The 23853-nt window shown below is 41.7% G+C and overlaps 2 protein-coding genes and 1 long non-coding RNA gene across 6 annotated transcripts in view; 1 reads left to right on the top strand and 2 right to left on the bottom strand.

Annotated features, from left to right (window-relative positions):
- LOC134220273 (disco-interacting protein 2) overlaps positions 1 to 23853 on the bottom strand; it is a 571865-nt gene that overhangs the window by 400498 nt on the left and 147514 nt on the right. The gene's annotated exons all lie outside the window — the stretch shown is intronic.
- On the top strand, positions 6534 to 7291 carry LOC134225984 (RNA-binding protein spenito-like). The gene is made up of 2 exons (XM_062706465.1): positions 6534 to 6957; positions 7012 to 7291. Exons 1-2 carry the CDS (start codon positions 6597 to 6599, stop codon positions 7044 to 7046), a joined length of 396 nt encoding a protein of 131 aa, XP_062562449.1. The 5' UTR covers positions 6534 to 6596; the 3' UTR covers positions 7047 to 7291.
- LOC134225985 (uncharacterized) lies at positions 7846 to 9731 on the bottom strand. Its single transcript, XR_009983365.1, has 4 exons — positions 9449 to 9731; positions 8889 to 9379; positions 8736 to 8829; positions 7846 to 8565 (listed from the first exon to the last, which is right to left on the bottom strand). It is a non-coding gene; the product is annotated as an uncharacterized LOC134225985 (long non-coding RNA).

Here is a 23853-nt window from a genome sequence, read left to right as displayed (position 1 = left end):
GATTGAATTGGAATCAATCCGAAAAACTTTATATGCCGGAATAGTAAGGAGCAAGGACTAGCATAAGAAAGTGGATCCAATGGTTGACGGAATTATTGAATGCGTTGAAAAAGAATTACTTGAGGATGGTATTGATGAGAAATATGAAATGACGAAACCTAAAAATCAACAAACGAGAATCGGCGATGAACAGATCTATCGGACATGTGGTAACCTTGAGTCAGGATGTACCTCAAGCTACCTCAAGTAGATTTTTCCCCGTAACACACCCTAGATGCGTGAATGAAGGAAAGCCTCTATCGTGAAAAATTTTGTTTTTTTTTTTAATCTTTATTTAGTTGTTATTTTTTATTCTAGATTAAGTTCAACACCGTGAAAATTTTTGTGAACTTTCAATCAAAATAAAGAAATTGTTTATGAAGACACCTTTGCCTTAAAAATTAACGAGCTGGATTAAATACAAAAACATTTTTAGCAATAGATTTCAAACGGTTTCAAACAACTATATTCCGGACTCATATATGAATATATTCTTAATAGACAGCAGTAGGGGTCCTATATTAAGAGAGTCGGTAATCTTGAGCCAATCGAACCTTGAGAGCTGTCAAACTTTGAACCGATTTTCTCATTCATTTTAATGACGGGGTGGAAATATATTTGCAAGGGTCTCCGTATTTGAAGCCATTTAAATCCTCCAGCTTTTTTTCATGCGTAAAGGTTAGTTACAAAGGTAAAAGCGTTGTTAAACCGCCTGGAAAAATGTCCGCCCATCTCGTAATATACGATTCCTAGACAGAGCCAAAAGCATATAAAATGCTATTTTAATTTTGGCACGTTCCAATCGTCACCGCCGGTCTTCCGTCTTCCTGTGCGACTACAGTACGGTAACCCCATCGACACTAAAACATCAATAAAACATGAATCACTCACACTTGACGTTCCTCCGTCGTCGCCGGGCGGGCGTAGGCATAAACTTGTTGGCGACGACGATCGCAGTGGTAATGGGCGTGCCAAGCCAACTAACCAACGATGAAAATTACAGAAGGGTGATGCACCAACAAAAAAAAAAACCCTAAGCATATTCGCTCAGACTGAGGTACATATTCACGAGTCGAGTAAACTCTCGCGATACTTCAGCTATAAGAAAAACATAAAAACATCAAATTGAAACAAATTACAGTTTGCCTGCCAAAACGGACGAGATCGAGCTCGACAGATTGAACGTGCTTATTGAAACGCTCTTTCCGATGCTGACTGGCTGATCGTCTTTCATTCGGGAAATTCTTCGCTGTCTACGAATGCGTGTATGCCGGATTCAATTGCTGTTCGTTGCCGCAGCAGAGGTGGAAAGTGAATCATGTTTGCAAGTACTTCTAGGTACATACTTTGAAAAGAGTTTGCACTTGGTCATTCGTGAGATTTATGTTCGTTCATTAGTCCGTTTCACAAACAAGGGTTTTTGATTTTTTTTCTCCGTGCTGTTCAGTTTATTATGTTTATCCGGATTCATTTTAACTCTCGACAATTACAGAACACAAGTTATGAAACATTGTTGTTACCAAACATATTTTTCCTATTAAGTTATGTTTATTAAACCATCTTTGTTTTAAATCTAATGCTATTAAAGCACACGCCGTAGTAATAAATTCTAAGCATGTTAATCCTGTTAACCTTGTCATTTGTTGGTACTGCATGATTGACAAGAATAAGATAAATTGAAGCTGTTATATCTTGATTTGCATTTATTCTAATGTTAGATTTTGCTCAGGTATCTCTTGCTGTCACTAACAAGAAATGTATTGGATGAGATGTCGATCCACATCCCAGCCGGAAAACTTTTATGTTAAAGACGGTTCAACGAGGGAAAATCGCTTTCAGCCACGAGCAAGCACTGTGTGGAAAAGCTTCATTTTTTTCCTTGGGAAACCATCTATCATATCGCGATGATGGCTTCATCGAGCAATGCGTGTGGGTGAGAGATAAATGTGAAGTTAAATAAATTGAAAGTTTATCTTCGGAGAATGTGCGGTTGGTGCAAACAACTACGACGCCAAAGGAGCTAAGCACTCGACTTGCCGGTGCCTGTTGCTTGCTCATGCAATCCTTAAACTATGAATGCTAAATATTATACCAAGTGTATGCACGGAAAGAAAGAGCACTCCAACATCGGAGATGCAAATTGTGAGGCAGTAATTTATAATATGTAAAACTAGTGCGATAAATATTATGCAAATTTTTCGCTTCGATTTTCTGGTCAGTCGTCGGTCGGGGAGACATGGGAAATGGATCAGCCGGTGGAGACTCACTGGCAGGCACCAGATGGTTGGCTTAGGTCATACAGTTCACCCGTTCTACAACTACTGCCTGTTACTGAGCTGATCATTGGTCATGCCTGCTTCATTGCATCGATGTCAATTAGATTACGGTCGAGTGACTTCCAGGAAGACATACCTGAAAGGAAAAAGAAAAATAATGTTTTAGATACTGTTTTCGAATGAACCGATCGATTTATAACAACATTCTACAAAAACATTGGATCAGAGGCCCATATCGCATTCAAATAAATGAGACCAATTGAATGGATTTCAAATAAACTTCATTATGTATTCCGATGGCGCCCAAGTGACAGCGTACTACTGCAAACGGGAGTCCAGCAAAGCGAGAAATCGTCAAATTAATTCTAATTCAATGTACGTCCATTCATCGCACAAGAGGCACATTAATTTACGAGCGAAATTTCGCCGGAGACCCATCCAGCAACGTGTCAACGAACGAAGTGTTTAAATTGGAACGAAATCAAGATCCATTTAATTGGGGATGGTTATCATTGAACGTGAGGCACGGGCATCGGAATTGGGTGAAACTGTTTTAGATGCAGCCAATTCACACCGACTAGTGTTACATGGTTCCAGATGGGCACGATTCTGTTAGTTGATTAAACTAGAGCACGCCTGATTGTAATTGATTTTGGAAACAGACTAACTTGATGAAAAGTGGATGTATTTCATAGTGGATTCAATTATTTTCAAATGCTGTTATGACTTTTCTAAGTAAACTGTTACATAATGAGCAAGTCTATAAGTTGCAATCATTCAATTATTATTATTTTGGAGATATTTTCAGTCATTTGGCTGACACGCATCATTCGTAGTTTAGTAGAATTTATAAAAAAAATGTGTTCTTGTACTGTGCGGTTGTCTGTTCTCTTTGCTGAAAAAAGTTTTAATACTAGCCGAAGCTGTTTCAATTTCCACAGTATCTCTAAGCGCTATTTGTACCAACTGATCCAGTTACGATCATTGCTTGGATCCGTACTTTCGTTTCACGTTGGACCCGTCTGCGGAAGTAAAATTCCGACAAGCGGTGATAATCCTGCAAGGACACCGTTCTGGAAAAAAAGCTCTTAGAAGGCCACATCTCCATGCTCAGCAATGACCATTAACAAAATCAAGAGGAAGGAGGAGTCTCTGAATTCTCTACATCCTTCAAAGAAACAAGGTTTCAAGACCATCCTGCCAAAGCGCGGAAAAATAGAAGGAAGCTGGAGACTTCAGATATTCCTTCTCCTATCGAACTGAGCAGCCAGTTCGAATTGATTCATGACGAAAATGAACAAATCGAATCTACCTCTAGCCCAGGTGATTCGATTCATGCGAAGAAGCAAAGTATTACTCCAATTGTTTTATCTGTTGCCGAGTTTTCTGGCTTTAGGAATGATATTTTGAGTAACCTTCAGGGCATCAAAGTTTCATTTCAGATTCGCCAGGAAGGGTGACTGCCGCGTTTTGCCGGGAACCTTTGACGATCGGAAACGTCTTCTTCAGTATTTAACTGAGAAGCGGTAAAAATTCTTCATTTACGACGACAAAACTGAGGGATGAAAAATCACTGGATGAGATCAAGACGTAAATTTCACAATTGCTTGGATTTGCGCTAGTCCAAGTTGTTGCACACCCCCACCAAACTCTAAACCAAAACCCCCTTTTTACCGTTGCCTCTCCCATCTCTGCACAATGGTCGGATTCGTCAAATTTCACGACATAAATCGATAACTCGAAAACTATCAGTGTTAGAGTTTTGACGTCTTCAGAAGAAATGATCTATAAGAAGAGATCTATTTTTGGTGTAAGTTGTCATTAGGGTGGCCCTACGGTGAATTTTTTTTGGAAATGTATTTTTTTACACTTTTGAGTTAGGATGTCATATATTTCTACAAAGTTGTAGAGAATTTAATTCTAAGCATTTTTGCTTAATAAACATTTATTTTATCTCATATAGGTGATGTTTTATGACAAAATTACTAAATTTAGATAGGGTGGTCCCGAAAAAATAGTTTTTAGCTTTCACTTTTATCAATTCGGAATATTTTCAAAAACTGTCTTAGCATCGCTTCACGGTCTTTGGATGGCGCATCTTTTGGTTACATAAGATGGTTGATAGCTTCATTTTTAAGCATATTATAAGCGTTTTTTCATAAAAAAAGTGATATTTTTCTGAGCATTCTACTGCAGCTAGTAGCAAATATTAGCAAAAATTTCAATCGTAATTTGAAAATATACATGCAAGCCCATCAAATCCATGGTATTTCATTTGTCCATCTTTGTCCGCTTTTGTTTGACGATAGTATTATTTTTGTACGAAAAATTAGGGTGAAACACATATATCATCTTTTGGATTTTCACAATATTTGGTAGAATAAAAGACAAGAACACCGTCTTCGACCAGAGGTCGTAGAGACTGAACACTTAACACCTAGACAACTGACAGGACACATAATACCCAGTGGGGTGGAGAATTTTTCGATCACGAAAAGTTTCCTTCTTACCGAGGCGGGAATCGAGCCACGCTACATAGTCCATGCCTCTAGACATGGCCATGGCACGGCCACAAAGCCCACATAGAATCGTTCTTTATCTAAAATATTTAAATCAACTCGTGTGGAAAAGAAGTCGAAAAAATCATTTTGACATTTTAACTACTGGAACGATTTTCAAGGGGTTTTCATGAAATATATGCTTAAGAGCGCTACTTTTATGGCGAAATACAAAATCATAAAATTCAAGTTTATTTTTCATGGCTAATTCGCAGAATAATTTTATTTTCACAGTTTCTAAGTGAGGGTCGCCAATGACTACATGTGATTCCATGAACATTGATAATAGGTCCAGTAGTTCAAAAATTATGTTTCAAAAAATATTTTTTCCAAAATGTTGATTTTTTCGACCACCCTGGATAGAAATCGGACAAAATTAAAAAGTGAGTTTATTTATTTTCGAAAAAGAATGATTCTACCAAATATTGCGAAAATCAGAGATATGGTATATGTGTTTCCCATGGAATAGCTGATTTTTCATACAAAAACTAATATGATTATCAAACAAAAGTGGACAAACATGGACAAATGAAATACCATGGATTTGATGGGCCTGCATGTATACTTTCAGATAACGATTGAAATTTTTGCTAATATTTGCTACTAGCTGCAGTAGAATGCTTAGAAAAATATCACTTTTTCGTGAAAAAAACGCTTATAATATGCTTGAAAATGAAGCTATCAGCCGTCTTATGTAACCAAAAGATGCGCCATCCAAAGACCATGAAGCGATGCTAAGACAGATTTTGAAAATATTCTGAATTGATGAAAGTGGACGCTAAAAACTATTTTTTTCGGGACCACCCTATCTAAATTTAGTAATTTTGTCATAAAACATTACCTGTATGAGATAAAATAAATGTTTATTAAGCAAAAATGCTTAGAATTAAATTCTCTACAACTTTGTAGAATTATATGAACTCCTAACTCAAAAGGGTAAAAAAATACATTTCCAAAAAAAAATCACCGAAGGGCCACCCTAATGACAACTTACACCAAAAATAGATCTCTTCTTATAGATCATTTCTTCTGAAGACGTCAAAACTCTAGCACTGATGGTTTTTGAGTTATCGATTTATGTCGTGTAATTTGACGAATCCGACCATTGTGCTCTGCCGGTTGTTGGTTCCGGACCTGCAACCCCGCCATCAATCTAGCATTCCAATGGAACATGAACGGTTTCCCCAATAATTTGTGTGACTTGACTACAAGAAATACACAGAACGACACCCGCCGCTATGGACCGGACATTGGAAGGCAAGTACAAATGGTTCACCAAGGTGGAACAAAATGTTTACCAAACCGCTGCTGTTGGAATCCTGCAGGAAATTCTTGCCACGGATATCTCTGTCGACGCCGACTTCATATAATATTTCATCCAGCAAGCTCCCAAACCTCAGAAATAGACTGGTGAGTATTCTTGAAAACCTCTCCGCCGTCGCTGGATTCGTAATACTAAACGACGGCACTCCTACCATTGACGAATACATAGACCGAAATGTCCGGTACAAAGCCATCAGAAAATCGGGCACCATGTCTTCTTCTTCATTTTGAAGAAAATACCCCTCGTAGGTGACGAATTACATAAATATTTTACGAGCGCTGACTTACCCCTCTTGACGTTTTGACAGTTTGTCTGTTTGTTTTTCTCCCTCACCTTGTGTCCTTTCGGTTCGTTTCGGCAGGAACTGGAAATGCTTTTGTTCGTTACCAAACGTTGGACATGGCTCACCGAGCTAAGGTTGAGTTGTCCGGTCAGTACATTGGCAAGTTCCAGTGCAAGATAGGATACGTTAAAGCTACTCCGACGAACAGAATTTGGGTTGGTGGTCTTGGCGTATGGACTTCGGTTACTCAGTTGGAGCGTGAGTTCGGCCGTTTTGGTGCCATCAAAAAGATCGAATATAACAAAGGGGACACCCAGGCCTACATTCTGTACGATTCTATTGATGCTGCTACGGCTGCTGTGAAGGAAATGCGTGGATTCCCGTTAGGGGCACCGGATCGTCGTATTCGTATCGATTTTGCTGATAACGGAACAACACCATCGTTCTCAAAGCGCAGTGGAGGTTTTGACGAAGGCGGTGAGTATCGTCGCGGCCCCGACTACGAATATCAAATCAAATCAATTCTTTTAGGATTCCAATACGGGGAGCACCACTGGCAAATCTGATGCCTACGACGACGACGGAATATTCGGCACCGATTTGAAAGACGAATGATGACTCAAAGGATTTTATGACCACAACAAAAAATAACAGCATGCAGATAAGTAGGTATCAACAACTAATCGGTGGAGTTTAACGAACGGCAACACCCCAGATCGAAAGCTAGATATTGACCAAATGCTGCCCCTATTTGCATAAGCGTTCCATGTCAGCTTTCTCCAACTTAAGTAATATGCTGTTGAATTTTTCAAACTCATTTTACATTGAGAAATACAAAACAATTTTAGACATATTTCTGAAAGGAAATCAAAATTGTCAAAAATCATCGACATGAGGCTCGGGACTATATATGCCTTGCGCCTTGGCGAAACTCAGAACTTCGAATTCCAGAACAAATACCCAGGCCAAGTGGTAAGGCAAAATTATTTTAAATTAATTACATACATTTTTTAATGTTTTTCTTCTTTTTTCATACAACAGGGCTTACCTTCGTTTGCTGAACTAGGTTGAGAAGCTTTCAAAACAGATATCAGCAGCACTAGACTATACATTACATATCGAATGATCCTAAACGAAGATGATCAACCCTCCCTCCGTTTCAATGAGCGTATAATCTGAAAGCTTATGACAGTAAAGTATTTAAAATAAGAGAATAAAATAAATATAACAATTTATTATTTTAACAACAATTAAACAAATTAATTTGATCATTTAAAAAAAATATATTTAAGCAATATTCCTTGAAATGAAATGACACCCTTGTTATTGCTTTGCAATAATTTTGATTTTAAGGTATAACTTTTTTTAAACAAATTATTCTTGCAATCCTATACTTTCTACCGAAAGCCACTAACTCATTTTCTTAAACTGTCTAGTCTAGTAAATCCATTTTTTCATTGAGTCTGATTTTCAATCGTTCGTGAAGAGGTGCTCCTTGTTGTGACCCATGAATAGTTGTTTTGCCCATTCCGGTTAGAAAAGCCTGAACTTGCACTCTGTGGTTGTTGTTCATTTCTTATGCCATATAGTCGTTGGCTTCTAACAATGTCTAATGGTTTTCGGACAATATATCAAATTCATCGGCGACCTTTAGTAATCCTCCAAATGCGCCAAGTGATAGTCCAGACTATATTATTTCAGGCCGTTGATTATGTAACACAAAGAGCAGAACGAGTATGGTTTCAATCGAATCGCCCGAATAGCCTCCATATCAAGGTCAGAGAATTCTGCGACAATTTGCCCATCTGTCAGTGAGTTTTTGTTGCTATGAACGGTAACTGCTTATATTTTTCAAGCCTTCGAACTGTTTTCCTCCTGAGGACGATCCTTCAAATTCCCAGTGATAGTCACATTATGGTCTGGACAAACGGCATCCTGGACTCATAAGTAACGATGTCCCGAACATCCTCGACAGGATGTAGGGAAAAAACATTTCATATCAGCCGTGTAGCTTGCAGTTCCTATTCTATAGCTTGTGCATGGCATAATGAGCAACGGAACGCCATCCAAGTATTGATACGGTACCTGAAAAAAATAAAATCATGTTTTACCAATATTTATTTTGATGTATTCTTCTAGTTTAGTAGCCATTTGGCTACTCGATTTTTCTGCAATGTAGACGATCCTTCACAATATGCCGAATCAATTAAAAAAAGTCTTTGGTGCTCTTAAATTATGGGAACAGAACCACTTACCATATTGGGGTAGATAAACCTTTTGCGTACTACATCGAATTGCGAATGAAAGCCAGACGAAAGTTGATACCAGCTAAACCGGATTTGAGAAGAACTGCAAATATAAATTTTCATTATCGGTATATATTTTGAATTAAATTACGATTTAAGTACCAATCCATTTGTATTTAAAGTTGTCTATTATAATATTTTTGTAAAAGCGTGCTATCTTTGCCGTTCTTGTTTCCACGCATTTGTACAGCATGTCCAACCCCAACGCCGTCACACGTACATAATCATCCGCTCTCTCAGGGTCATCAGTCCTTTACCGCCGCTTCCGGGCACGAATATTTGACGAAACTTCGTGCACCTTGGCATTAGCGACAGGTGGAATGCATCAAAAATCGATAAGCTAATTGTCACCTGTTTTCCGGTCCCGTTGCAGTGGTTGCAGTACTTACTGGACACAGTCCCTGCTTCGAATCAAGATCCGGCACATTCGGGCATAATTATTATCACTTTATAGACATCACCAATGTTATACAGTGAATAAATCATTGAATCCGGCCTTCTTCCTCGGTCCGCAAATTTTCCAAATTCACAAATACACAATGACCATTCGTTTGATTGAGAAGATACTTACAGGAAATTTGAGACTTTTTCACCTGAAAACAGAATTATTAACAATATTATTTTATTAAATTAGACTATGATTGGGTTTAACAAATACCAACCTTCTATTTTGAGTTTATTATCGTCAACCAACAATTTGAACCCGGAAGAGGCCGCAGGCTTCGAGGCACGATGGCTTTTTGCAGTTGAAGAGGACCTGAGGGCGCTCAATGTTCCGGGCGACTGGAAGCGATTGGCCCAGGATCGAGTCCAGTGGAGGATACTCCATTCGGCGTAGGTTCATCGAAGAGCTGTAGCCCATCAAATTCAAATTCTTATCGTCAGAATTTACCATTTTCTAAGCAATTTTCAAACTAAACTAAAAAACTAATCAGAGAAAAACAAAACCTGAGAAACAAAACAAGAAATCTCGCTTAACTTTTCAAAACGACCTAAGTAACATTTTTTTCATTGGACTTGAAATGACAAGTGGAATGGGCCTTTTCACGAGACGTTTAAAAACAGCTGATTTCATCGTCAATTGACAGTTCTTCTATGAAAGTGACAGCTTCGGGATTGCGGGCCTGTTCAGCGGTTGTAAACAAGTGCAGCCTCGGCAGTGTCACATGAAAAGGCCTAGTGATGTCGAGGAAAATGCGCAGGGCCTTCGGCCTTCAGTCGAGCAGCAAATTCGATCAGTTGTATCATGTTATTCGCAATAACCTGCAATAACATGTTATTCAAAGGTGTTATTCGGCTGTCCGAAATGTATGGGAATATTACCTTTGAAAAACATGTTATTGGCCGAATAACACCAAAGCGCGAATAACATGTTATTCGGCCGTAGTGCGGATATAGTATTAGATATTTTTATGAAACATATTGATTTAGATTATTAATTTTGATGTTTTATATCTAATTACAATGAAAACTAGATTTGTTTACAATTGTTAGTTCCGCCCTTTTGAAATGTTGATGCTGAATTGATTTTTGAATCAGAAACAGGAGGTAAGCAAAAATGGAAATGACAACTGTTGTCAAACTGACGTGATTTGAATTGAGGGGCTTCTCAATGGTCGAGTGATTATAATAATTGTAATCCGTCACTCCCCAGGGGTATATAGTGGTGCCCGAAAAAATGGCCACCACTCCGTCTATGTATTCGTCAATGCTCCTACCTTCCGTCGAGGGTCCACTGAGTCTGCTGTCGATATCACCATGGCCTCGAGCGGCATAGTTGGTAGGCTTCTCTGGTCCTCCGACGGGGACCCCAGAGGTAGCGACCAATTTTTTTTCCATGCAAAAAGTTCCATACAAAAAAAGTTTCTCAAAGTTTCGCTTAGCGACTACCACTACGACTTTCTTTGGACCTCCCAGAAGGCATTAAAACAAATTCCAGCTGCTTATAGCTGCAAATTTGCGATTCCGATAACTTTTTCGAGAAAAAGTCATTAATTTTGAAACATTAAATGTAATTATTCTCATAATACACGACAGACTGTGAGGGGCTGGATACAAATCCCATGCGTATGACACAAGAGCATCAAGAACAGTTAAAATAGAGATAGTAGATAACACGAAAAGTGTCGTAGGCTTCGTGGTAGGCCGTGTACACGATAGCTTATGCAGCTATATGATACTCCATTTGGCGTAGGCTCACCAAGAGGAGGCAACTCATTATCTATCAAGTATCAAGCAAATAAATATGAAAAAAAAAACAATATACTCTTGAGGGTTACGAAAATACTCTAGGCTTCATTTGAAATTATTTCATAAAAAGTAAAATTTTGATATTAATTAAAATCCAATATGTGAATACAAGAAGCAAAAATTATTAGTATGTACCTAGGTGAAATAAATAAACAGAACATTTATGAATGTCTATCGGAGTGCATAGTGAGCTGTGATTGCGAAGGTAAATCGTGTGAAGTGTTTGTACTTATTATTTGGTGAATCATGAATTATAGGCAACTCATTGAAGTATTTAGAGCTCACGAGGGACATCAGGTAGATCGCGTTGAAAAGGCTTTGGAATATATCTGCCAAAGCTTCGCAGTGGATAAACAAAAAAAGAGTCAACTCCATACAAAATTGAAAAATCTGCATTTGAAATTTGAAAAAAAAATGGCAGGCCGCATCCCGGTCCAAAACTTACTTTGACTCATATAATGAGGAATGGCTTGACACAGAATTTGAATTAGAAGAATTTTATCATGCTGAGCCAGAGCCAGTGGCTTCAACATCTCGTGGAAGGCCATCAAAAAATTTTGAGGATTTAAGTGAGCGTACGAAGCGCAGAAGAATTAATGACGAGCTAATGGATTCAAGAGAGGATACCATAGAAAAAGCGCTACTGGGAGCAAGAAGAACTGCCTACAACAGAAGTGATACGAGTATGGTGAAAGTGATAGGCCATATTTTAAAAAACCGAGATCACGCTTCCAGAATGTACACTACTCTAAGTGATTCTCATGGAATGATGTCCGATGAAAAAACTTTTGAATATTTTCTCGATTGTGATATGAGTAAATATGTGTACGAACAAACACATAAAAAAAATCCTGCAAGATTTCCTACTTACAAAGTGATACAAAAAATGAAAGCGATATGTTCTCCTTGTACATTGTACGATATGTTCTACTTGAACATTTTTAAAAACTGTTTTGTTTTTCAAATATTCTAGGAGTTTGAAAAAGGATATACATCAGAGATAGGGACACTTATTTATGGAATATCTCCATTACATGCATGGATGCGATTTTTCGAGTGCCTTCTTCACATATCTTACCGAATGGATTTTAAAAAGTGGCAGGTATCAAAGATATTAAAGGAAGCGTACTTGAAGAGAAATCAACTTATACAGAAAAGGCTTTATGATAGCTTTGGTGTGAGAGTCGACCAGCCAAGGCAAGGTGGAGCAGGATCAAGTACAACTGGAAACATTTGTCGACGAGCGTTTTCGAATCCAAATCTGTTAAGTGAAGCATTAAATGTCAACGAAGAGCTAATTCACCGGTTCTGGAACATTCTGATCGCGATAAACTGCCAAGAGCCAATCAATCCTGAAAAGCTAGACAGTTATTGTAAAGTAACCTACCGGTTATATTTGCAGCTGTATGATTGGTATAAAATTCCTGCTACGGTGCATAAAGTCCTTGCCCATGCTGGGGATATAATTATTCATTCACCAGCACCACTTGGAATGTTGGCTGAAGAAGCAGCTGAGTGTCAACACAAGCACTTAAAAAAAAGTCGGACTCATCATGCCAGGAAAGCCTCAAGAGAAGAAAATTTACATGACGTTTTCATTCGTGCTATGAACTCGTCGGATCCTTTGATAAGCTCCCTCAACTTAGGTAGCCGACTTCAAAATAAATCTAATCTGGAATATCCAGAAGATGTTCAAAGTTTTTTAGTGACTGAAACTTCTTGCAATACAACAGATTCGAGTACAGAAAAATATACCATAGCAGATATTTTAATCGATCTTGAAGAAATAAATGATGATTTTGTTGAGGATGTTCATGTACATAATGAATAAATAAATGTTGTTGCAGTATACTTATATATCTTGAAGCTTTTATTGCATGGAGTTCGTTTAGCTTTAATAGAGCTTCATATTGTATTCCCTTTACTTGTTTTACGGGTTAAGAGCCTGAACCAATCTGAAAAATCCTACAAAGACAACCTGTTACGTATGTAGATGCAATGGCCTGTATTTGACGGAGTCCTTGTGCAACTTAGAACATCTGTACAACTCAATTCACATAAAAACAGTATACAATTTTCTAGTTTGAACTCTACAGGTCTGCGCTGCAATAAAATACACATCTATAGACTGCTGTGTACATGAGACATTCGTAGATAAAAGGGATATATTCCATAGAGATCAAAGGTCTGTATTCCACGGAGTTTGGAGACCTTAGAAGTAATAACGACCTGCAAAACAAGTATTTCACATCTTTTAGACAATAATCTACGATATAAGTGTGAAATATTGCAGAAATGAAATGAAAATATTTTCGGCCACCTACTTGCATGGAGCCGCCCCATAGTGCACCCTGACCCTGAGCGACGAGCAAGTTGAATCACTCTTTCCATTGACGGTATTACACACCGGAATCCCGTGTTCGTGGCCGACACGCTAGCCGACCATTTCCACCGATAATCATCCTATCTGGAGTATGCCGAAACCTTTCGCAAGAAACACCCAGCTCCCGCAGCGCAAATTCCCTAGTAATTTTAGTTTTGTACTGGTTTTATAACACTCTTGTAGGGTGAATTATGATCTTCAGAAGCGTTATTAGCATTAGCATTGTTACGGTGTAATTCGTAGATTGGACACTAGTGATACTCATGTTTTACTTTTGAGATCCTCATCTAGAATGCTATCAGAAATCAAGAAGAGGAGTGCTCCTTGATTCCAGTCTTAAACAAAAATAACAAAAGCATGAGGATTACTACTCCTGGCCACGCCCATCTTCACCGTAACTAGGGAGAGGAAGGAAGTGTTGATGTGGTACTTACTCAACGAGAGGCCACCGACTTAGCGACACCCTCATAAGTACCACGGAGTTGGATAATGAGGAAGGTATTCGTTGGGTCAGGATTTGCCTGTAGCTGGCAATGAAACCGTGGTAGATCTTACCCCGTAGCACACCACGTAAAGGTGTCTACCCAGCGTTACGGGTAATTATGATCTTCAAGAGCGTTATAAAACTTAAAATGTTACTTGGGATTGTCACCTTCCAATTACCACCAGACTACGGCAATACCATGATTCACCCCTTCTCCATGGCGGAACTAGACTTCGCACTCTAAAAAAAGGTCAAGGTATGTAAGACTTCCGGCTCAAGACCGCCGAGTGAACCAGCGGCAAATTCCTTGCGGAGTGGAAGTCTAGCTTGGTAGTGCCAATACCAAAAAGTCAAGGCTCACCAAACGAGGCGGGAAGCTACCGTCTCATAACGCTTACAAACTTCGGCTCCAAAATTATGGAGGGGATGGTAAACCGACGCCTAACTCACTTCCTCGAAACCACAGACAAGTTCCACCACCGGCAACATGCTTTTCGCCCCGGCCGCGGAACCGGAACCTATATTGCCTCCCTCGGCCAGATCTTGGAAGAAGCGAAGGCCCAAGACAAGCACGCCGAGCTCGTATCCTTGGACATCTCTCGTGCATACAACCGTGCATGGACCCCGGCGTCCTCAGGAAGCTGGCACTCTGGGGTATCTCCGGTAATCTCCTCATGTTCATTAAGAACTTCCTACTCAACCGTTCCTTCCGATTAAGTAATTGAAAACAAGCTCAAAGTCTTTTCAGTCAACGGATCGAGGAGCGTTATCAAACAACACCGAGGTACACGGACGGCTCCAAGGCCAAAGGCAAAGTGGGTATCGGAATTGTTTCAAGCGAAATGACATCCACCTCCCACCGACTACCAGACGTCTGCTCCGTCTTCTCGGCGGAAGCGGCAGCAATTTTCCAGGCAGTGTCTATCTTGAGTAGCGGTCCGACGCTGATCGTGACCGACTCGGTAAGCGCACTCGCTGCTTTGAACTCCGCATCAAATGGCCACCCTTTCATCCAGGCTACTCAGACGATCCTGAATGACGACATCACCCTGATGTGGGTGTCCGGCCACCGGGGTAATGAAGATGCGGATATCCTGACCAATATTGGCCGATCGAGTTCTTTCCTCAGCCGCAGCGTCCCAGCCGATGACGCCAAGTCATGGATCAAACTCCATGTGAACACCGCCTGGGCCAACGAATGGAGAAGACAGTGGAATATCTGTCGAATGACCAAGAATACAACACTTCCAGGAGAAGATCAGCCAAATCGCCGCGAGTAAGTGGTGGAGGTATATTAGAGAAGTTATTCGACTTTTTCATATTATATAATGCAATTTTGCTATGTCCATATCTTTAATTGAGGCAAATTGTGGCAGATCAAACACCAACCATATGAAAGTAGAGACATCCAACTACCAAATGCACTCTGTTTTAATAGGAGGAATTCGGAGGAAATATTGATTTGACAAACATTAAGGTGACTCAAATTAGTAGAAAAATCATTTTTTAAATATATTCATGAACCACCCTATTCTTTTATTTCGCTTGAAACACTGATGCTATGTACATATTTGCACCAGAATTGTTTTTTCTTCACAAAAATTATAAGAAAGTTTTTGGAAAAATGAGTGGGGAAATATGTATATCTAAACTGTTTTTCATGCATTTTCTCATTCATCACCGTACTACTTGATACTTGATGGGCTACAGCTCTTCGATGAACCTACGCCGAATGGAGTATCCTTCTCCACTGGGCCAATCGCTTCCAGTCGCCCTGAACATTGAGCGCCCTCAGGTCCTCTTCAACTGCAAAAAGCCATCGTGTACGCGGTCTTCCACGAAGCCTGCGGCCTCTTCCGGGTTCTCTACTAAATATTATCTTCGCTTGACGTTCTTCCGGCATACGAACAACGTGACCAGCCCACCGTAGTCTGCCGTGTTGTATAAGCTTAATAATATCCAGCCCTTTATACACCTGGTACAATTCGTGATTCATGCGACGCCGCCAGATACCGTTCTCCTGTTTACCGCCGAGTATTGTCCGCAGCACCTTACGCTCAAACACTCCGAGAGATCTCCGATCAGCCTCCTTTAACGTCCATGTCTCATGGCCGAATAAAGCCGCCGGAAGAATCAGAGTAGTATACAGCGCGAGTTTTGTTTTCGTTTGCAGATTACGGGACTTAAGCTGGTTACGAAGTCCGTAATAAGCCCTATTTGCAGCTGCAATACGCCTTTTCACCTCGCGGGTAACATCAATATCGCACGTCACTAATGTTCCAAGATACACAAATTCTTCTACCACTTCAAATTTTTCACCATCCAGCACTATTTCGCTACCACCACCACTAATGAACCCACGTTGATTGCCAGCGACCATATACTTCGTTTTGCTGGTATTGATCGTGAGTCCAATCCTCGCTGTCTCCCTCTTAAAAGGCGCAAAAGCCTCTTCCACGGCACGGCGATCAATTCCGATAATATCGATATCGTCCGCAAATCCCAGGAGCATATGTGATTTTGTGATAATGGTACCGCTTCTTTGCACACCAGCTCTCCTAATCGCTCCCTCGAGCGCTATATTCAACAGTAGGTTCGAGAGTGCATCACCCTGCTTTAATCCATCTAAGGTAACAAATGACGTCGATATTTCATCCGCAACCCTTACATTTGATTTCGATCCATCCAACGTTATACGAATCAGCCGTATCAGTTTCGCCGGAAAACCATGTTCAAGCATAATTTGCCATAATTCATTCCGTTTCACTGTACGCCGCCTTGAAATCAATAAACAGATGATGTGTCTGCAAGTTGTACTCCCGGAATTTATCAAGGATTTGTCTCAGGGTAAACATTTGATCCGTCGTTGATCGGCCCTCACGAAAACCTGCTTGGTATTCGCCGACGAAGGACTCTTCAAGCGGTCTCAATCTGTTGAACAGAATACGGGACATAATTTTGTACGCCGAATTAAGGAGAGTTATTCCTCGGTAATTGGCGCACTCCAATCTGTGCCCTTTCTTAAAGAGAGGGCAAATGAGGCCGTCCAACCAGCTAGCAGGCATTTCCTCGTCTTCCCATATTTTCGACATAATATGGTGCAGAACTTCATAAAGCTGCTCACTGCCATGTTTGAGAAGTTCAGTCGGGAGCTGGTCCTTCCCCGCAGCCTTATTGTTTTTCAGCTCTTTGACAGCTTTTTTAACCTCATCTAGTGTAGGTGACTCCACAGCTTGTCCATCGTCGCTAATATTTATTCTGTTCACCGATGCACCGTCACTTCCTCCATTCAACAAAGTCTAGAAGTGTTGCTTCCACCTGGCAGCCACTTCAGTTTTATCTGTCAGCAAATTCTCTTGTTGGTCGTTGCACATGACGGGAGATGGCGCTGTCTTTCTCCGCACGCCATTGACAGACTCATAAAACCTCCGCATATCGTTCTGCTCCATTTTTCCCTGCGCCTCACTAATCACTTGTTCTTCGTACTCTTTTTTCTTCCTGCGGTGGGCTCGTTTTTCGGCTGCTCTTGCTTCCTTGTACCGACCTCTATTCGATCGGGTACCTGACACCAACATCCGGCTTCTGGCAACGTTCTTCTCGTCTGTCACTCTTTGACACTCCACATCGAACCAACCCGTCCTGGGTCGCCTCTGTGCAGTGCCTACCACTTCTCGTGCTGTTGTACTCACCGCTCCATGGATCGACTCCCACAGATCGTTGATGTTGTCGCTTACGTTGATTGCACTTATCCGTTCGTCGAGCTTCTGGCGGTACTCAGCCGATACTCCTTCCGCCGACAATCGCTGGATATTGTAACGCATCGTTCGCTGTGATCTTTCGTTCGATACAGTTGACAACCGTGATCGAATTTTACTGACAACGAGATAGTGATCAGAGTCAATGTTCGGACCTCTGAATGTCCGCACATCGATAACATCCGAGAAATGGCGCCCATCCACCAGAACATGGTCTATCTGGTCTATAAGTTTCACCATTTGGGTGTCTCCAGGTGTGCTTTCGGATGTACTTTCGTGCAAAGTAGGTGCTACTGATGGCCATCCCTCTGGCAGCAGCAAAATTTACTAGCCGTAGGCCGTTGTCATTGGTGGCGGAGTGAAGGCTCTCCCTACCGATTATGGGACGGAAAATGTCCTCTCTACCGACCTGAGCGTTAGCGTCTCCGATAACAATTTTCACGTCATGCTTTGGGCACTCTCCATAGGCTTTATCAAGACATTAATAAAACGTGTCCTTCACGTCGTCGGATTTATCGTTTGTCGGTGCGTAAACGTTGATTAGGCTGTAATTGAAGAATTTGCCCCGTATCCTCAACACACAGATTCGTTCGCTAATGGGTTTCCACCGCATTACTCGCTTCATCTGCTTGCCCATCACTACGAAACCAACTCCATGCTCTGCTTTTTCACCGCCGCTGTGATAGATGTTATACTTGAATGCAGTATTTATCGTGGGGTCCACGGCTCGGAATTCACGTTCTTCGGATCTAGGCCATCGGACTTCTTGAATAGCAGCCACGTTCACTCCAATCTTCTGCAGTTCACGAGCCAGAAGGCTCACTCGTCCAGGTTCATTTAGGGTCCTGACATTCCAGGTACCGAGTTTCCAATCATAGTCCTTATTTCGTTGCCGGGTCGGTTGCCAAAAATAACGTTCTCTTTTTCATCTATCTCCATTTTTCGTGGTATTTGAGAGGCTTCAGTAAGCTACCTTACCGGGGTCGCGTTACCTACATCGCGATGATGGGGCTGCCATCTTAGGTATAGCTGACGCGATACAGCATTTCGTTAATCAGCCGCTGGGTACCAGGCAGACGCTGTTTGAGCCGCACCTCCTGGTGAACAGACGCTCGAGGCGTACCTTCTCACTCTAGCTGATGTCAGAAGGACAACAGTGCCCAGGCTGCACTACCAGCTAAGTACACAACCCTTAGCTGGCGGTCTTTTGTCATCGGACGACCCGTGGAAGCGTGAGATAGGGACTTGTGGGGACCAGAGCTCTGTTGGGCGCTCCTTCCTTGATGTCAACCCACCATTTTGCAGCATTCATCACCGTAATGAGCTTAATATCGTTCAAACGATTACAATATAGATGGAAATGTGAGCAAAGCATCAGGACTTTGAGAAAAATAAAATCAAGCGGATTGATATGCCAAATGCATTCTGTTATAATAGAAGCAACTTGGAGGAGCTATTGGTTTGATTTACATAAAAATGACTCAAGCTTATATAAACATGCTAAAACACTATTGTTGGGAATAGTCACGTTTAAATACTTTTTGAGAGCAGATTCCATTTCGATCAGCTTCAAAGCTGTAACATAATTTATTTATTATTCATTTACATTATAAATTCATAGTTTTAATCTTACATTCTAGTATTATAATCTAGCGGACCTTTTTTCCCAACTCACTGTAACTCTTAATGTACGCAAAAAGTACATAAAAGCATGCCTAAAGCATGTATAAGAACGATATTCAACTCGTTAATCAGAAAATGTATGAAAAATGTTTAGATATATTTCCCAACACATTAAAAAAAGATTTTTTTTTTATCTTTATTAAGGAGGCTTTCAGCCCTTGGTTGGCTCACCTCCGAAAAAAAGAATTTTGTCCTGTCAAAACGTTTACCAATTTGGATCCAAATATATACAGAACATCAGACGAAATAATTAAAATGATTAAACGGTAGGGTGTTCCATGAATATATTAAAAAAAATGATTTTTATACTAATTTGAGTCACCTTAATGTTTGTCAAATCAATATTTCCTCCGAATTCCTCCTAATAAAATAGAGTGCATTTGGTAGTTGGATGTCTATACTTTCATATGGTTGGTGTTTGATCTGCCACAATTTGCCTCAATTAAAGATATGGACATAGCAAAATTGCATTATATAATATGAAAAAGTCGAATAACTTCTCTAATATACCTCCGAAATATCCACATTTTTTAGGAAAACGTGTGATTTGATGTACTTGTTCACTTTGTAGAACATGTCCATGTCGAAAAACAATAAGAAAAAGTTTTCTTGAAAAAAACTGGTTTTAGATACGATTTTTTGAAATTTCATCATAACTCGCTACCGTTGAAAGATAGAGAGTTGGTATATTCTACGAAGTTGTTTGTATTTTTAAACTCTATCACTTTTGCAGCGGTCCAAATTTTTTGAACGAAAATGAAAAAAAAATTGGATCACCCTAACGCGAATTTTTAGGTCACCCTACCATTTATAAAAATGGCTTATTTTTTGGTAAAATTTTCTTCCGAAGACCCCACCTATGTAAAATCAACCGATTGCACCAAATAACCAAATAAAAAAAAACGCACGTTTTTGGCTTGCTGCGCCCACTGTGCATTGTCGAGAAAGTTTCCAACACGAAAACATCCTAGACTGGACCGAGAATCGAACTCGCCATCTCCGGATTGGCAATCCTACGACTGCTACTGGAGACCCATACATCGCTCTGCAAAACGATGTCGTCAGCGAACGGCTTCTCGTCAATTTATTGAAAGACTGCGACTCAGGGTTTGAATCCTAAAGAGAATGAACAAGTCTCTCACTTATCATCTCTGTATACATATACGATATGAAGCATACCGCGAGAGACTATTTTTCCCAAGCTGTCATGATAGAGAACCGATTCGGGAGGCTATACCCAATGATAAATTTCTTTTAGAAAGCTCCAAATGCGGGGAGCACTAGCTCTGATGATGAATTTCAACTTGTTCTACATAGCTGTGCAGTAACCAACACGAAATGAACAAAAACAAAGCGAGAATCATTATTTTTCTGTGGGGACTGCCTATCCGATTCTGTTTTTTCGCACTTGTATACAAGTTTGATAAATTTGTTATCATGGCTTGTTATGATTCGGAACAGTTCTTGCCTCTCTTTTATCGTTGTTCGTTATCTATTGAGAGCGATTTCTGCAAACCCTTCGGCGATGTATTCAAATCCATATGACGACCCAGCAACACCCTCTACGAACACCTATATATGAATGGCTTTGCTACGAAACCGGACAACCCCCTTGGAATAATGGAATATGTGCCACACTACTATTGGAACCCAAACTCCGTAATCTGCACCAACCAAGATAAAACCACTAAAAAAATTGATTATCAAATAGCATCGGAACCCTTCGCGCTCCTCCTCGGCAGGTTTAGTCATCAACGTCAACAAACCCAAATCGTTGGATGTAAACACGGTGACTCCTTCCAGTTTCACAGTAGCAGGGCAACCAGTGGAGAATGTTGAAAGCCTCCAATATCTTGGTAGACGACTCGATACAATCGGCAACGACCTAGGCGACGAATAAAGGATCACGATTGGAAGCTTGGAACATGGAACTGCAAGTCGCTAGGCTTCGCAGGTTGCGACAGGATAATCTACGATGAATTACATCCCCGCAAATTCGATGTCGTAGCGCTGCAGGAAATCTGCTGGACAGGACAGAAAGTGTGGAAAAGCGGGCATCGGGCGGCTACCTTCTACCAAAGCTGTGGCACCACCAACGAGCTGGGAACCGGCTTCATAGTGCTGGGAAAGATGCGCCAACGTGTGATTGGGTGGCAGCCAATCAACGCAAGGATGTGCAAGCTGAAGATAAAAGGCCGTTTCTTCAACTATAGCATCATCAACATGCATTGCCCACAGGAAGGGAGATCCGACGACGAGAAAGAAGCGTTCTATGCACAGCTGGAGCAGACATACGATGGATGCCCACTGCGGGACGTCAAACTCGACATCGGTGACATGAACGCTCAGGTAGGAAGGGAGGAAATGTATAGACCGGTCATCGGACCGGATAGTCTGCATACCGTATTGAACGACAACGGCCAACGATGCATAAACTTTGCAGCCTCCCGCGGAATGGTAGTCCGAAGCACTTTCTTCCCCCGCAAGAATATCCACAAGGCCACATGGAAATTACCTAATCAAGTAACGGAAAACCAAATCGACCACGTTCTAATCGACGGTAAATTCTTCTCCGACATCACGAACGTACGCACTTACCGCAGTGCGAATATTGAATCCGACCACTACCTCGTTTCAACACGTTTCAACACGCGTCGGAGTCGTCCGCCGCGGCTAAACATTGGGCGGGTACTAGACGGTAGACTAGCCCAAGACTACGTGCAGCAGCTGGAAGTGGCACTCCCAACGGAAGAGCAGCTAGGCGCAGCATCTCTTGAAGATGGCTGGAGAGATATTCGATCCGCCATTGGAAGCACCGCAACCGCTGCACTAGGCACGGTGGCTGGTTGAACCGTTCACGTAAGGGCCACGTGCCACAGCCCGATAAGTGTAAGGACATAAACGGGAACCTTCTTACGAACGAGCGTGAGGTGATCCAAAGGTGGCGGCAGCACTAAGAAGAGCACCTGAATGGCGATATGGCAGACAACGGTGGCGGTATGGTAATGAACCTAGGAGCACGCGCGCAGGACATGCGACTTCCGGTTCCGAATCTCCAGGAAATCCAGGAGGAGACCGGCCGGCCGAAAAACAACAAAGCACCGGAGTTGACCGACTACCAGGAGAGCTGTTTAAGCACGGTGGTGAGGCACTGGCTAGAGCGCTACACTGGGTGATTACCAAGGTTTGGGAGGAGGAGGTTCTGCCGCAGGAGTGGATGGAAGGTGTTGTGTGTCCCATCTAGAAAAGGGCGATAAGCTGGATTGTAGCAACTACCGCGCAATTACATTGCTGAACGCCGCCAATTGCAAGAGAGTTCGTGGGGCAGTACCAGGCAGGATTTATGGGTGAACGCTCTACCACAGACCAGGTATTCGCCATACGTCAGATATTGCAGAAATGCCGCGAATACAACGTGGGCACGTTCTATTTATCGATTTCAAAGACGCATATGATACAATCGATTGGGACCAGCTGTGGCAGCTAATGCATTAAAACAGATTTCCGGATAAACTGATACGGTTGATCAAGGCGACGATGGATCGGGTGATGTGCGTAGTTCGAGTTTCAGGGGCATTCTCGAGTCCCTTCGAAACGCGTAGAGGGTTACGGCAAGGTGATGGTCTTTCGTGTCTGCTATTAAACATCGCTTTGGAGGGAGTAATACGAAGGGCAGGGATTGACACGAGTGGTACGATTTTCACGAAGTCCGTCCAGTTATTTGGTTTCGCCGACGACATTGATATCATGGCACGTAACTTTGAGAGGATGGAGGAAGCCTACATCAGAATGAAAAGCGAAGCTAAACGGATTGGACTAGTCATCAACACGTCGAAGACGAAGTACATGATAGGAAGAGGCTCAAGAGAGGTCAATGTAAGCCACCCACCACGAGTTTCTATCGGTGGTGACGAAATCGAGGTGGTTGAAGAATTCGTGTACTTGGGCTCACTGGTGACCGCCGATAACGATACCAGCAGAGAAATTCGGAGGCGCATAGTGGCTGGAAATCGTACGTACTTTGGACTCCGCAAGACACTCCGATCGAATAGAGTTCGCCGCCGTACCAAACTGACTATCTACAAAACGCTTATAAGACCGGTAACTCTCTACGGACACGAGACCTGGACGATGCTCGTGGAGGACCAACGCGCACTGGGAGTTTTTGAAATGAAAGTGTTGCGTACCATCTATGGTGGGGTGCAGATGGCGGACGGTACGTGGAGGAGGCGAATGAACCACGAGTTGCGTCAGCTGTTGGGAGAACTATCCATCGTTCACACCACGAAAATCGGAAGACTGCGGCGGGCCGGGCACGTAGCCAGAATGTCGGACAGTAATCCGATGAAAATGGTTCTCGACATCGATTCAACGGGAACAAGGAGACTAGGTGCACAGCGGGCAAGGTGGATCGATCAGGTGGAGGACGACTTGCGGACCCTCCGCAGACTGCGTGGTTGGCGAAGTGCAGCCATGGACCGAGCTGAATGGAGAAGTCTTTTATGTGCAGCA

Source organism: Armigeres subalbatus, chromosome 3 (genome assembly GCF_024139115.2).
Source record: "Armigeres subalbatus isolate Guangzhou_Male chromosome 3, GZ_Asu_2, whole genome shotgun sequence".
In the NCBI taxonomy this organism is placed as follows: Eukaryota; Metazoa; Arthropoda; class Insecta; order Diptera; family Culicidae; genus Armigeres; species Armigeres subalbatus.
The sequence above is the reverse complement of the archived record's forward strand: the minus strand, read 5'-3'. Positions and strand labels throughout refer to the sequence as shown.

Coding starts and splice junctions, on each gene's coding strand:
- LOC134225984 (XM_062706465.1), top strand. CDS start 6,597: ATGGCTCACCGAGCTAAGGTTGAGTTGTCCGGTCAGTACATTGGCAAG. Junction 6,958..7,011: donor TGGAGGTTTTGACGAAGGCG/GTGAGTATCGTC, acceptor CAATTCTTTTAG/GATTCCAATACGGGGAGCAC.